A 14,752-nucleotide genomic window follows, 5' to 3' on the forward strand; every position below is an offset into this window, starting at 1 on the left:
AGAGTATATTTTTCAAAAGCAATCTATGCATAATACTGTAATTAGGGTACAAAGGAATTGAAAGCTTAACAAAACCTTACCGAAACGAGAGTCTGCACAAAACTAAGAAGATCATAGAAATATTTAGTATTGTATCTCATTTTCTGTCAAAACTTTCAAAAGCTATTGAACACAAAAAGCTTTAAACATGAAAAGGGAAGTTGAAGTCTTGATTTTTGTTCTGAAAATTTTCATTCTTCAAATATTACACGAGAGCTTCCCTGGTGGTGCAGTGGTTAAGAATCTGCCTGCCAACGCAGGGACACGGGTTCGAGCCCTGGTCCGGGAAGATCCCACATGCCACGGAGCAACCAAACTCGTGCGCCACAACTACTGAGCCTGTGCTCTAGAGCCTGAAAGCCACAACTACTGAGCCTGTGAGCCACAACTACTGAGCCTGTGAGCCACAACTACAGGAGCCCGCATGCCTAGAGCCCGTGCTCCACAGCAAGAGAAGCCACCACAATGAGAAGCCTGCGCATTGCAACAAAGAGTAGCCTCCGCTCGCCACACTAGAGAAAGCCTGCTTGCATTAACAAAGACCCAATGCAGTCAAAAAAATAAAATAAATTTATAAAAAAAGATTACACTAACATGAAAAATAATTTATGTTGAATTCTCCACATACGAACCATAATCTTCTATTCAAAAATGTTTATACTTCATTTCTTTACTAAATATCGTGTGATGTCTGATCCATGCTTTGATGCTAGAGATCGTCTTCTCACCTGACTTCTTTCCTTGGCTTGTCTTGCAGTTCTCTAAGAGTTAAAAAAAAAAAAAAGCATGTGTACACATGTTAAAAAAAAAGTACTGGCTACAGAAACTCAAAAACTCTTTGTATTCTGTTAAAAAAAATATACATTATCAACACGCTCATTTACCAGTGCTTTGCAATGAGGGGGTTACTAAGCCACAAGCAGAGGACTCCAGTAGCTCTGAGGTCGTAGGTTCACTTAGGAACAGATGCTGAGGAGAAAATGCACAGCTTTGGGGGCTGTCTTGCTACCCAGTGAGATGGTAAATACCTCATTTGGGGACTAGGGGAGGCCATGATTCCCCTCACCCACATGGCAATTTCCCAGAATGTAGTGTGTGCAGGGCCCACCCACCTCCTGTTCTCTGGGCTCTGAAGCCTTTCCCAACCCAACAGCCAAGCCAATGCAAAAAACCAAAACGAGATAGAACAGAACTGGATTCTTCTGCTGCTCCCACAAATAAAGTTTTTCATAAGACTCTGAAAAAGTGATTACAGAGGGTGCAACATTCTCTTTTGCTATATCTTCATTTTCTTATAGGTCTTGAATGTGCTAATAATTTGCACAGCTGAGAAATCAGATGACTTTTTCCCCCAGCTGAAGTCCATGTACATGTGAAGTGATCCGGGTGGAAGGGGTAAGGAGAGAAAAAAGGTTAAAACTAAAAATAAATAAAAAACCCTGCTTATGAGATGATCCCGTTTATGTAAATATTATGTTTGTGGAGAAATTGAGGAATCTGAAATATTAAAAGGAGGCTAAGAAAGTGCTCATATGATATGGACACTGGCAAAGGATCTGAACAGTTCTCAAAAGTGTAGGACTTCCCTGGTGGTCCAGTGGTTAAGACTCCACGCTTCCAACGCAGGGTGCATGGGTTTGCTCCCTGGTCGGGGAACTAAGATCCCATATAGCGCATGGCACGGCCAAAAAATGAAAGAAAAAAAAAGGTGTAAATACAATTGATTAGCATTTTTACAAACATCAGGGTCTTTTGTAAACACAATAATTCTCTCACCGCATCAGCAATAACAAGTGCAGTTAAACGGGCACTCCCGTTCAGTGCCGGGGGGGAAGGAGCGTATATGAGCGTAGTCCTTTGGAAAACAGCTTGGAGAAAATTTATCTCCTACAGTCTCAAAAATATCTAAACACTTGACTCAGTGATTTTTACATCTGAGAATCTAAAGGAACAACCTCAAAATGTAAAAAATTATATACAAAAAAACGCGGTTGGCAGCATTGTGTATATGCACCAAAAAATGTAAACAACTTCAATGTTCATCGGTATGAGAATGGCTGGATAAACCAAAGTAGAAACGTATTCAATAGGACAATATGCAGCCATTGCAGATGATGAACGCTGAATGCTTATCATGGGATGGGAAAATGCTTAAATGTTGCCATAATTTTAAAAAAAAGTTGGATGCAAAGTTGCATATTGAATGTATGCTTCTTTCTAAGATTATATCTCAAGAGGCAGATCCTATGACCTTTTGCTGAACTGCCTGTTAAAAATTCATCCTAGTTGACAGACAATATTATGTCATTCTTTTCTTTTCCTCTTAAGCAATAGGTAATTGCTCCAAGATGTACCAAGGTTAACAGGTTTCACATTTAGGTCAGCAGTGTAATGTTTGCATGTTGAACTGAGTTGGTCCTAGAGATAATTTATTAATGTTCTCAGATATTTCAGGACATATTTAGCTGCAGATGCAAACATATGTCACTGTCCCCATTTACTAAACTTCTAGTTTGAGGATCTGGATCTTTTCAAGACTATGCAATATGTAAGTTGTATTCATTTTCTTCTAGGTGGTGGTGAAAATTTCCTGGTCCTAGAATGAATAGAAAGGGAAGCAGTTTCTTTTTCATCTGTGACTGAGAACTTGCATAGGCCCCAAGAGAAAACTCAAGTGTTAAGTGATGAAAAGAATAAAATACATCTCGGATCCCAGACTAGGGATATAGATTCACACACGTAATCTTCCACACCTGTATGCACAATTTTCAATTTGATATCTCAAGATGGAGTCAAATGTGTCTGCGAGCTTCACTGACCTCTTTGTGACAGATTGTGCAGAGGGTCTGCAGGTTGTCCAGGGAGCACTGTCCTCCCCCACCAGACACTGGTTTGATGTGGTCCACCTGCCAGAAATGCCCTTCCCCTGGGTTTCTTATCATTTCATTAAGCTGTAATAAGAACACAAGATCAGCAATTTTCAACATACACTGTAGGAACTGTTGGGTTTGCGTTGTGCAATCATGTTCACACAGCAGAATCACAGGGAAAAATACATAAGGATGGTTTTTTATAGCTTTTATTGTGAGTAGGAAAAACCCTCTAGGTTAGCAATTTGAAAGCAATAAAAAATATGTTTCTGAAAAAGGTTTTTTTCCCCCCTTACCTAACCCATTTTGAAAAAATTACAAGCAAGTATAAAATACCAAGCCTTCTGACAGACTGGGAAAAATCAGTTGCTTCTGCACCTTTGAGCTAGTTTATATAGTCACTAAAACAAAACTGAGAAAAAAATAAGAACAGATTAGAAATGAAAAACTTCTGAATATTACTGACTCAGACAGTCTTTTAATTGTTGACCTAAATGCATTTGTTAGTATACCAATGACAGTTTAATATTAACAGTTATCACCCAGAACTTTTATGCTATTACCTGGGAACCTCCTAGGTTACATGGACTGGAATCAAATTTCTAGAACAAATCTCTGTTGCTTGCATATTTGGAATAAACAAAGATGTTCATTTAAAGCAGCCACTATTTAGGCCAGTCCATATATGCATACTTCATATTTAACGAATAATAACCTACATTCAAACGGGATGTATTTTAGCATTTTATCTGAGGTAGTAAAACCAGCTCACAACATAGCAGTGTAGAGTTGTTTAAATATCACAAAGACGAGTGTGAAGACGATATTATAATATCTTCCTTGTTCCTTGGTCTTGAACAAGGAAGATATTATAATCGACTTCAAGGCTGCTGGCCATGGGAATCTGTGACGTAGCTCTTAAAGTGCTTCAGGAAAGTTGTCAGGCCCATGGATGGCTCAGGGACCTTAGCAGCAGTGTCTGGCCCAAGAGCAGCCCCAGGAAGCAGCAAGTTGGAGCAGTAACCTTTGTCCACCTTAACTCTGTTACAGATGGACTGATTTCTCTTCTGCACTGAACTTCCCAACTTCTGTTAGAAGATATATAATGATTTTTATTTTTGAGGTTGGCATTGTTGGAGGAGACTTCATACGGCAGTCTTGTGCATCAAGCAAATGGCATATTCTTAGGGAAAAAAATCCATTTTGGTTCTGTCTTTTGTAACCGATTCTTTTGTGCCAAGCAGTCTCCATTCTGACAGATCCTGTGATCCAGAAGGTGCTTCTTTATTCTTCCCAGCAATTCGGAATCACTTGGGGCCAGTCTTCAACATCCTAAACTCACCTCCAGAAAGAATCACTCCCTCTCCCACTGGTCATTCCATCTGGGCCCTGCAGTGCTCCTGATTCTCTGAGCGCTTCTCTTTTAGATGTGTACTGTGTTACTTCTGCATTCTTGGACTGACTGCTTTCAAGATGTTCTTGAGTCATTTCATTGTGTGTCTTCCGGAAGCCTCCACGTGGAGGCAGCAGCAAGCAACTGGAGTCTGGCTGACATCTCCGGGATGGGTGTGACGTGACCCTCACCAGTGAGACCAAAGCATCATTCAGTAACTCTGGATAACATTAGGGGAAGAGTGTATTTCCCTAACAAAGTCATGCTAGTTCATCTTTGCAGAAATGCTTATTAATTCTGTCATGATTCAGCAATACTAGGTAAATAAAAATATAAGATTTGACTCCCTGGCTGGAACTTACCCAATACTTTAGCAGACGGAGAGTGATTTTTTTCAAAACTAAGCTTACTACAAAATTACACATTTTGCTCTAGCTTGAAATTTAGTACTTATTAGATCACAACACTGGAAATCCAACTGAGTTTTGGGAGTCAAAGTAAATACTGAGAATAGTGTGCTAAGAATACTGTTTTTGTCATGAATTACATTTTACAATGGGATAAACACATATAAGTTTTCTTCTCATTGTAACGACTACATTTTGGGGGTTATCTGTTTACCCCTTGTCATTCAATATTAACGCCATGAAAAGTAGAACAAGCATACCATAAGTGCCTCTCAATGCAATATACCATCTGTTAAGGTCTCTTCCCAAAATAATCTAGTCAGAATCTAATTAAACCTCTAGATCTTATAACCATTATTCAGGAAATCAGGGGGATGGAGAAACATGTCAGACAACATCATGAGGATACAGGGAGACAAATCCAGAATGTGGGAAATTCTAAAGGCAAATGTAACAATTTATAGTGTAAAAAAGGGATGGGGTGATATTACAGATTATATGGAACGTAAAAGGCATAATGACCAAATGCAATGTGTGGGTCACATTTTGATCCTAATTTGAAGAAAGCAATTGTAAAAAGACATTTCTGAGAGAATATGGGAAACCAAACACGGACTTATTATAATTATGTTGGGTGTGATAATGGATATTGGAACATTTAAAAGAGAGACAGACCTATGATAAACCATAATGGAAAAGAATATTAAAAAAAGAATGTGTATATATATGTATAGCTGAGTCACTTTGCTGTACAGTAGTAATTAACACATTGTAAATCAACTATACTTCAATTAAAAGAATAAATAAATAATAAAAGAGAGAAAGAAAAAGGGGGGGAGGGAGAAAGAAAGTCTTTATCTGTGAGACATACATAATGAAAATATTTAAGGGTGAAATGAAACGCTGTCTGGAATTTGGTTTAAAATAATTCCAGGAGAGAGAAAGAATTGAGGTGAGGGACAGATGAAGATGAATGGCAAAATGTTGATAACTGTTAAGGTTGGGTGATGGGTATGTGGGTCCATCATTCTCTCTACTTTTGTATATGTATTTGAAAATTCCCATATTAAAAAGTTTAAAAAAAGAAAGTCAGTGAGTCAGTATTCATCACTCAGTGCAATGTTGCCTTCTATCAGTCACGTGATTATAATTTACCTGTTCTAATGGGAGCTTTGAGGTCCAGGTAAGATCCAGAAGATTCTTCCTCTGACTTTTAGGGGCATCTCTCAGACGTAGAAAGAGTTCTTGTGCATTCAGATTACATAGCTGACACACGCCATGTTCAATTTCAAATACTTTGGCTCGCAGGTAACTGTTATTAGATCGAATCCAAAACTCCTCCTGACATTTCAGAGAGCAAAACCGTGAATCCCAAGCACTTGCTTTATGCTCTTGCTTACTCTGGCAAGTGGGTTGCTGACAGAGAAGGCAAAGTGGATTTCCTTCATTATCCACAGCTTGCAAATAGCCTTTGGATGTAGAAGGTTTCACAGTGAGATCAGCTTGGGCTGTGCTGGGATTTAGAAATGGGACACAAGCTCCATCTTCAAAAAATTCTCTAGAATGAGCAAAATATTGATTAGGTAACTAATGAAGGCTTACTCTATTCAAAGTAATTTTTACTTCATTTAAACGTCTTCAAAGTTTCTATACTGATAAACAGTCAACATGGGGCCCACAGATTTTGTGATTCAGTGTGGAAATGAAATAGCTACACACACTACTCCACGGCAAGTAAAAGAAAGAAAGTTGTGTTCAAAAAAATAAATTTGCAAACAAATATGCTGCCTCTCTTGGGAACTTAGATGTCTTCAAGTTACACACTCAGACTCTCGAGAAGGAAAATGAGAAGTTAGAAAATGCTTCTTTAGGCTGGGAAAGGACAGGGTGATGGAAAACCTCAGCTAAAGTTAGTGGCTACCCTGCTCTCTAGATGTGTCAGGTCACACACCCCATTAGGACCGAGAGGCCGTTACCAAGGCTTCCAGGAACACTCTCTTCCGGCCTCTGCTGGCCTTCAGGAAAAAGATCATTCATATCCATTAAGTGACAGAGCCAGGGAGTTAACAGTGCTGATAGGAATTAGAACAGGAGACTTGCTAAATACGCACCTCCTACGGGTAAACTCTGAGTCGACAGAATTAAAATTAGAGATGAAACATGGTAGGACATAAACTCCATTTGTTAGAATAAAAGGAAAAGGTACATTACTCAGTTTTGTTGAAAAGTCCTACATGGGAATTACAATAGCTGCTTTGCTCATTTTCCATGGCTGTTTGTTAGAGTGTTAAAAGAAAAACTTTTTATGATAGTAAGAACTCAAGACTGGGGGACAGAGCCCAGATTTGACCTCAGCTCTGCTAGCATCTGGTGGCCTGGGGCAGGTCACTTGACCCACCTGCAGGATCCTTCTTTACCTCTAATTTCTAAGATGAGGGCATCAGGAGCCGCACAGGGCTGCTAGGAGGATAGAAGAGCTATTACATTGTAAAAGCTTTTTGTAACCTGTAAAGTGGCCACACAAAGGTAAAGTATTATTACAAAAATGAAAGCGTAAATTTAAAGGAATAGTCTTAGTACTACTATGCCCAACAAGTAAAAAAAAAACCCTTACTTTGTAGAAGGGCCCCCTGGCCTGGACCCCTTTGTGATCAGACGGACATGGCCCCCATCATTCTTCACCTTGTCCACTGAGGCTACAGCAACATCTTCTTTGGTTATGTATCTAAAACAAATACATGTGAAGTAGATTTCCTCTCTCCTGTAAGAGTTTCTCTATTTCATGTTCACATTTCTCCTTGTGAAAGCAATAGGAGAAAAAGAAATATATGAGTCTATTCATTGTGCTAATACTTAAATTAGGGAATGGAATTTTTTCCCTCTACATTGGTCTCCACATGTAGGAAACACATCTCTTTGTTCCAAATTAGTTTTCTCAAGATTTATTTTTCTAAGAAATTCAAGAGTCATTCAATATCCTTTGGACAAATTTTCACTTAGGGGAAAAAAGGCGTGGGTGTAGGAATAAGAAATGATCAAATACATGCACCACTGACAGCCGTAAGTAAACTGCTTGCCAAGCTGTGCAGAAAATCTCTAACTGGATTTTCACCTCCCTATTGGTCTTCTCTTCAAGGCTCCTCACATCACCTTAATCAGTTATAACAGTGTATCAGTGTATTCAGATAAAGTGATTCTCTTTTTAGTTAACTAGATTCAATCACATTGTCTATAATCTTAAGGTTGTTTCCATTATTATCAGCTCATATAGCGTTTATGGAATCTTCCACTGACATAAAGCCACTCTTGATGTGGGATTCAGAACCTTATTACACAACACTGTCAATACCACACATAATGGTTTAGGGACTGGAAGTAAAGAGGAAAGTTATTCCAATTAAAGGTGACGGGGGAATTTAAGTAGGTGAAATGCAATTACCCAATTAATTCCTTCTAATTAGCATGGCCTAGTTTCTCTAGTAGTTTACACCTATTGCAATTTTCTTTAAAAATTACTTTAAACATGCATTTTTTTCATATTCTCAAATACTTCTTCATTTGGTAACTTGACAATAAAATTCAAGTTAAATCACAATGGAATTGTGCAGTTACAGGTAAAATTTTAGAAATTTGCTTTTATGTTGTTGAAGTAGATTTAGTAATTAATAGAATTCCTCCTTTTTATAAAGTAGTTTATTAATTTTTTGATGAGGTGATACATGCACATAGTTCACAATTTTATAGGCACGCACTGCTTTATATGGTGAACGGTGTTTCCCTTCCATTCCCATCCTTTTCTCCCCCCTTCCCCAAACTATCTCTGTTGCCAATTTTCAATACATCCTTCTAGAAATAGTTCATTTTTTATGTGTATAACTTTTATTTCTTTCTTTGTATTTTTATGGACATACAATTCACATACCATAAAATTTACCATTTTCAAGTTTACAATTCAGTGCATTTTAGTATATTCATAAGGCTGTACAACCTTCACCACTATCTAATTCCAGAACATTTTTATCACCCCAAAAAGAAACCCATAGCCATTAGCAGTCACTCCCCATTATGCTTTTTATTTTTAAAAACAAATGGTGGCATAATATACACATTAATCTTCACCTTGCTCTTTTTACCTAAACATACATCTTGGAGATCTTTCCATATTAGCACACATAGAATTGTCCTATTTTTTTAAATGGCTGCATGTTATTTCATCATTTCGACAAACCATATGATGTATCTTACCAGTCTCTGATTAATGTCCATTTAGGATGTTCCAGTCTCTGCTATCACAAACAATGCTGTACAAAATATCCCCATCCCAAATATCCCTATTTTCTACACAAGAAGTAGCTGTAGAATAAATTCCCAGAAGTAGAATTGCTGGGTCAAAGATCTTGGGTGCTTTAAATTTGGACAGATTTTGACAAACTGTTCTCCTCTGGTTTTGTACAAATTTATACATCCACCAGCAATGGAGAGCCCCTGTTTCCTCACACTTTCACTAGCACAAGGTATATCAGTTAAAAATATCTCTGCTAATGGTGATAGTTATCTTGTTATAGCTTTACATTTGCATTTCTTCTGTTAAGAGGAAGGATGACTATCTTTTCACATGTTGGCATTTCTACTTGTGTGTCTTTCTTAAAGCAAAAAAAAGAATCACAGTGAATTCTTTAAGTATTCTTTAACTTGCCCTTTTAGCTCCTAAATTCCCTCCCCCCTCCTATCTTCAACCATTTCATTCCCTTGACAAAAGCACTTTGCTAAAGTATTCCAGCATATTCTAAAAGAACTCAAAAGCTTCTAGCTTTGATGGGCAATGGGATATTAAGCCTTGCCTCAGGGATTATTCAATGTTTAAAAGCTTAGAAGCTTAATTTAGTAACTTTAAAAGATGCTGAGAAAGCTGGGACTTCCCTGGTGGCGCAGTGGTTGGGTGTCCGCCTGCCAATGCAGGGGACATGGGTTCGAGCCCTGGTCCGGGAAGATCCCACATGCTGCGGAACAACTAAGCCTGTGTGCCACAACTACTGAGCCTGCACTCTAGAGCCCACAAGCCACAACTACTGAAGCCCGCGTGCCTAGAGCCCATGCTCCGCAACAAGAGAAGCCACCGCAATGAGAGGTCCACGCACTGCAACGAAGAGTAGCCCCGGCTCGCCACAACTAGAGAAAGCCCGTGCGCAGCAACGAAGGCCCAATGCAGCCACAAATAAATTAATTCATTAATTAAAAAAAAAAGATGCTGAGAAATCTATTCAGAGATTTAAGAACTAAAAATAACCAGAGGTTACTTCCTATGAGAGGTTTAAGTACAAATTTTTGGAAACCACAAGAAATGGATCAATCAACCCCAAAGTGGGTTGCTGGCAACTTTTCAAACGTAGCTGCGTTACCAATATTTAATTTTCCATTGAGTTTTGCCAAAATGTTCATGTAAGCACACCAACTTTCAAAAGGATTATGGTAAATCCGAATTTTGACAGATAGGGAAGGAAGAATGCTGTCTACTCAAGTAATTCCTGGATGGGGGTGATCGGAGGAGATGCCAAGTTTTGCAATAAAAGAGGAGTGAGTTGGAAGGTGGCCTGAACCAATGAGAAGAGTGGTGGGCTCGGGACTTTCCTGGTGGTGCAGTGGTTAAGACTGCGCTCCCAATGCAGGGGGCCTGGGTTTGATCCCTGGTCAGAGCACTAGATCCCACATGCATGCCACAACTAAGGAACCCGTCTGCTGCAACCAAGACCCAGCACAACCCAAAAAAAAAAAAAAAGAAAGAACAGTGCTGGGCTCTAGGCTGTTGACTTGCTTTAGAGATCAGCTGTGGCTAGAGGATAAATCTGGCATTCTAAACCCACAGGTTTCCAAGTGAATCAGACCTGCCCTTTGACAAGTGGAAACCCGCTTAGGAACCTAAACAATGGCTGGTGATCTTGGCTTCTATTTATATTTAAGAGCGAGCTGCTCAAAAGCTGACTACAAACTCTGAGCTTGGACGCAGCCTGCAAATGAGTGGATGCCACTGGAGGATGATCACGTTGGGAGTTCTAGCCGTTGCTTTTGGGAGAATTCCTGAAAACTAGTATATATGTGTCTTTATTCTGAAGCCATTCCATCTTTTCAGAGATGAATCCTCTAATCTTACACCTAGAAAGTAAAATGTGGCTGCTGGTATGGCAGCTGAGCCAAGAACTGGATCTGGGGAGTGTAGTTTCCAGTATAACGCCTCTCCCTTTATCTCCACTGAGGTTGGTTTTTCCAAGACTGGTGCCTCTCTCGTTCAGTTTCTCTATAGAGGACAGTGGGAAGGCAAGGCATCCAATGTCTAACTGCTCCTCATATAGACTTCCAATCAATGCTGTTGTGTAGCCCCATCTTTCATACCTGCTTTCAGAGAGACACAGTTACTCCAGTTTACTGAGACTTACTGGGGTTCTACAGCCAGAATCAGCATGCTTCCTCAAAGCATCCCCCTCTGCAGGTGCACATGTTTCATTTTCATGGCTCTGCTAAGTCCATGTCCCTGGAGCCCCCTCTCTCCACCTCTCTTTCATCAGTGACCAAGGTGTCTAGATCTACTTCTGTAACACATCTCTTTACTCTCTTTCCTCCATTCCCATTTCTAACGCCTCAATTAAAGCCCTCATCTTTTTTCTCCAGGTCTACTGTAATAGTCTCTTAACTTCTGTGGTAAGCAGAATTTTAAAGATAGCTCCCCTAGGAGTCCTGTCGCCTGGTATTCAATTGAACACTTATCTAGGTAATGCTGTAAAGGGATGCTGCAGATGTAATTAAGGTTACGAATTAGCTGACCTTAAGACAGGGAGCAATTCAAAGCACGAGAAGGATTTCACACACCACTTCTGATCCTGAGATGTAGGGGCCCATGTGCTAGAACTAAAAAGAAGCTGAGAGTGGCTCCCAGTCGACAGTCAGCAAGGAAACCTAAGTCCTACAGCCACAATGAACTGAATTCTGTTAACAACCTGAATGCGTGTGGAAATGGATTCTTCCCAGACTATCAGTAAGAGCCCAGCCATCTTTTTTTCAGCCTCGTAAAATCCAGAGCAGAGAAACAAGTAGAGCCAACTCAGACTGCTGACTTAAAAACCGTGAGATAATAAATTTCTGTTGTTTTAAGCTGCTAAGTTTGTGGTAATTTGTCACGGCAGCCACAGGAAGCTAATGCCACTTGTCTCCCTTCGAGTCTTGCCCTTTCAGTCTAACCTTCTAACTGCTGCCAGAGTGAGCTCTTAAAATACAAATCTGATTATTTACTCTGCTGCTTGTTAACATAGTTTTATCTTTAATATATCACCTACATATATTTTAATAAATAACACTGTGTGTCTGACTTGGTTTTATATTGATTTTATGACTTTTGCTTTTACACCTGACCAGCCGTCTTTCTGAGGTGGTGCTTCCATGTCTGCTGGAGAAGAAACAATGGGGCATGTTGTAAATTCAGTTAGGAAGGGTATTATGATCATGTAAAGAGAAGACCAATACTTCAACTAAGACTATGGTTATAAAAATGAAAAAAGGAGAGGACTGGAAGAAGTATTGAGAAAAATAAAATAGGCATCGTGTTTTTTGTTAAGTGTGTGTGTATATGTATGTGTAGGTTTGTGTGTGTATGTATAAATACACACATATATTTTTAATGTATTTTTTACATAAAGCAATACACACTCAGGGGAAAATTCAACCAGTATAAAGAGTTGAGGCGATAGTTCAAAACTGGCAGCTCATGGATATATCCAACGAGTCAAAAGGCTTTATTTGACTCTTACAGTGTTTTATTTTTTAATCTGAATTTGAGTGACGTTAGATGGGTTATGTACTTTCTAATTTGCTATAGTTCTGTTCCCTACCCCTTCCTTTTCTAGTTTTACACCTGATCTCATTCATTCATTTACAGTTCCTTGCTTTGTTTTTACTCACATGAGTTTGTAATCCCAGCAAAAAGTATAAAGTGCCTACCATCTCCACAAATCCTCTAATCATATGGTGTAGAGTAAAACTTCTCAACAGTGCACTAGTGACATTTTGAAATCAGTAACTATTTGTTCCTGTTCACTGCAGAATTTTTAGCAATATTCCAGCCTCTACCCACTAGATGCTCCCAGTTGTATCCCCTAATCGTGACAATCTAAAAATGTCTCACAAGACTGCTACCCAGAGAAGAAACTGCCCCTGTTTGAGAACAATGTCCTAGAGAAACCTCTGATACGTGTTTCTAAGGTATCCTCCCCGACACTTACTATGTCAATGATAGCAATTACATGTTTGTGTCTCCATCCTTTTATATTCTTATCTTTACCCTTAACAATTTATCACAAACATCGTTCCTTGTTCTCGCATGTGAATACACCACAGCTCTATTTGGAAACGGCTGAAGAGATTTTCACAGTATAGCAATATAATGTAGTTAACCAGCTGCACCCCTTCACATCGCATTGATGGATTTTTTTCACCTGTGTGCATGGAAAAAGCTAGAGATCATAAAATGATGGAATGTGAGGATGAAGAGAGATTACAGGTATATGGAGACAGCAAGAGCTAAAGGAAGAGGCTTTTTCTGCCAATGCTGCTGTTGGGTTTGGTGCTTTGTGATCTCTTCCAAAGCAGGAGTTGGGGTGTAGAATGGCTGACTGCTTTTCCTGTGAATCTTTGCTTCATGCTGAAAAAGAGTCTACAGAGAATGGGGATTTCAGATCACACAAGGGGATGCCCGAGTGAGGCAAAGATGATGATGATGCCAAGAAAGGACAGGTAGTGTACAGAGAGTAGAAAGAGACCTATAATGATAAAGGCAAGACAGTTACAAATGTGAGACATTTAACCTTTCCTATTACTTTGTTTCCAACCATGGGTATGAAAATTGTTAACCTTCTGCTAACTTGCCTGGTAGTACATCAAACAGAACCAGCTCCCATGCTGCATGGCACCCAAGATTCACACTCCAAGAATGAAGGGCAGATGGGGCCCAGAGGCAGGTTCCACTGTTATATCAGGGAAATGTTTTCCTCTTGTCAACCAGTAGCCCAGGCTGGGCAAGTCACAGGTCAGATCAACCTGGGACTCTGGCCTCTCTCTTGACGAGCAGGACCCATAGTGAGCAAGACCCAGACAACTTGAATCCTTTCCAGCAGATATGATCAAGTTCACAAAATATAAGCTGTCATTTGATGTATAATTTTCTCTTAACTCATCAGGATCTCATTAGTGGTTAATAAAATGCCTTAGACCCTCCGGTAGAAATAACCATGACAAGTAATAAAGTACGAAATAAAGACAGACAACTCATACCTCCTGGTACTGTTGTGTTTGGTTTGCTGCTTTGTGATCTCTTCCAGAGCAAGAGTTGGGCTGCAGAACAGCTGCCCACTTTTCCTGATCATCCTTTGCTTCATAGCAGTTAGATTACTCCATTCTCGAACAAACCTCAAAATCTGGCAGAAAATGAGATAATGAAAAGAGTGTACAGCTCGCCAGGCATCTTCCTTTGAAAGTGAGGCTACTAATAACATCTGAAAACGGATGTTTTATTATATCCCCCAAATAGGCTTTGAGTTTCACAGTTTAAGGCTTTCTTCAATTTGATGCAGTTTTCCTATCTTTATTGTGAACTATCTATGGCCAGTTCTGCACAGGTCTCGTTTAAACCATAGACTCTCTAAAGGTACCCTTCAGGACACTCAGCCTATGTCTTTAATGCACACAGAGACCAAAAGTGGTCTGGCTGTTGGAAGGACACACCCCACCAGTGGCCGAGGCAAAACTGGTCTTGGGGACAGTGGGTCTTGTGGTGGTGACAGTCACAGTGCAACATCTGAGCATCGCTTGTACCTGACTACCTAAATTCTCACAGGAAAGAAGCCATCAATAATAAATCCGGCACCTTTTATTAGGGTTACCATTACTCTTACTTTATTGGTCAGTTATAGGTAATTGGCTATTTTCTGGCAATCTGAGAATCAAGATTACATGATACCAAAGAAAATAGCTCATGGCTACCTTTTCCTTTGAGACAGGTG

The 14,752-nt window shown here is 39.6% G+C and overlaps 1 protein-coding gene across 2 annotated transcripts in view; it reads right to left on the reverse strand.

The window, feature by feature from the left end:
* Positions 1–701: 701 nt before the first annotated feature.
* Positions 702–14,752, reverse strand: part of ZRANB3 (zinc finger RANBP2-type containing 3) — a 237,638-nt gene continuing 223,587 nt past the window's right edge. For both annotated transcript variants that reach the window (XM_065880766.1, XM_065880765.1), the window contains exons 16-20: positions 14,025–14,167; positions 7,324–7,434; positions 5,865–6,267; positions 2,859–2,990; positions 702–800 (exon numbers count right to left, since the gene is read on the reverse strand). In XM_065880766.1, coding sequence (XP_065736838.1) covers positions 702–800; positions 2,859–2,990; positions 5,865–6,267; positions 7,324–7,434; positions 14,025–14,167 — 888 coding nt within the window. The remainder of the gene's footprint in view (positions 801–2,858; positions 2,991–5,864; positions 6,268–7,323; positions 7,435–14,024; positions 14,168–14,752) is intronic.

Source organism: Phocoena phocoena, chromosome 7 (genome assembly GCF_963924675.1).
Source record: "Phocoena phocoena chromosome 7, mPhoPho1.1, whole genome shotgun sequence".
NCBI lineage: Eukaryota > Metazoa > Chordata > Mammalia > Artiodactyla > Phocoenidae > Phocoena > Phocoena phocoena.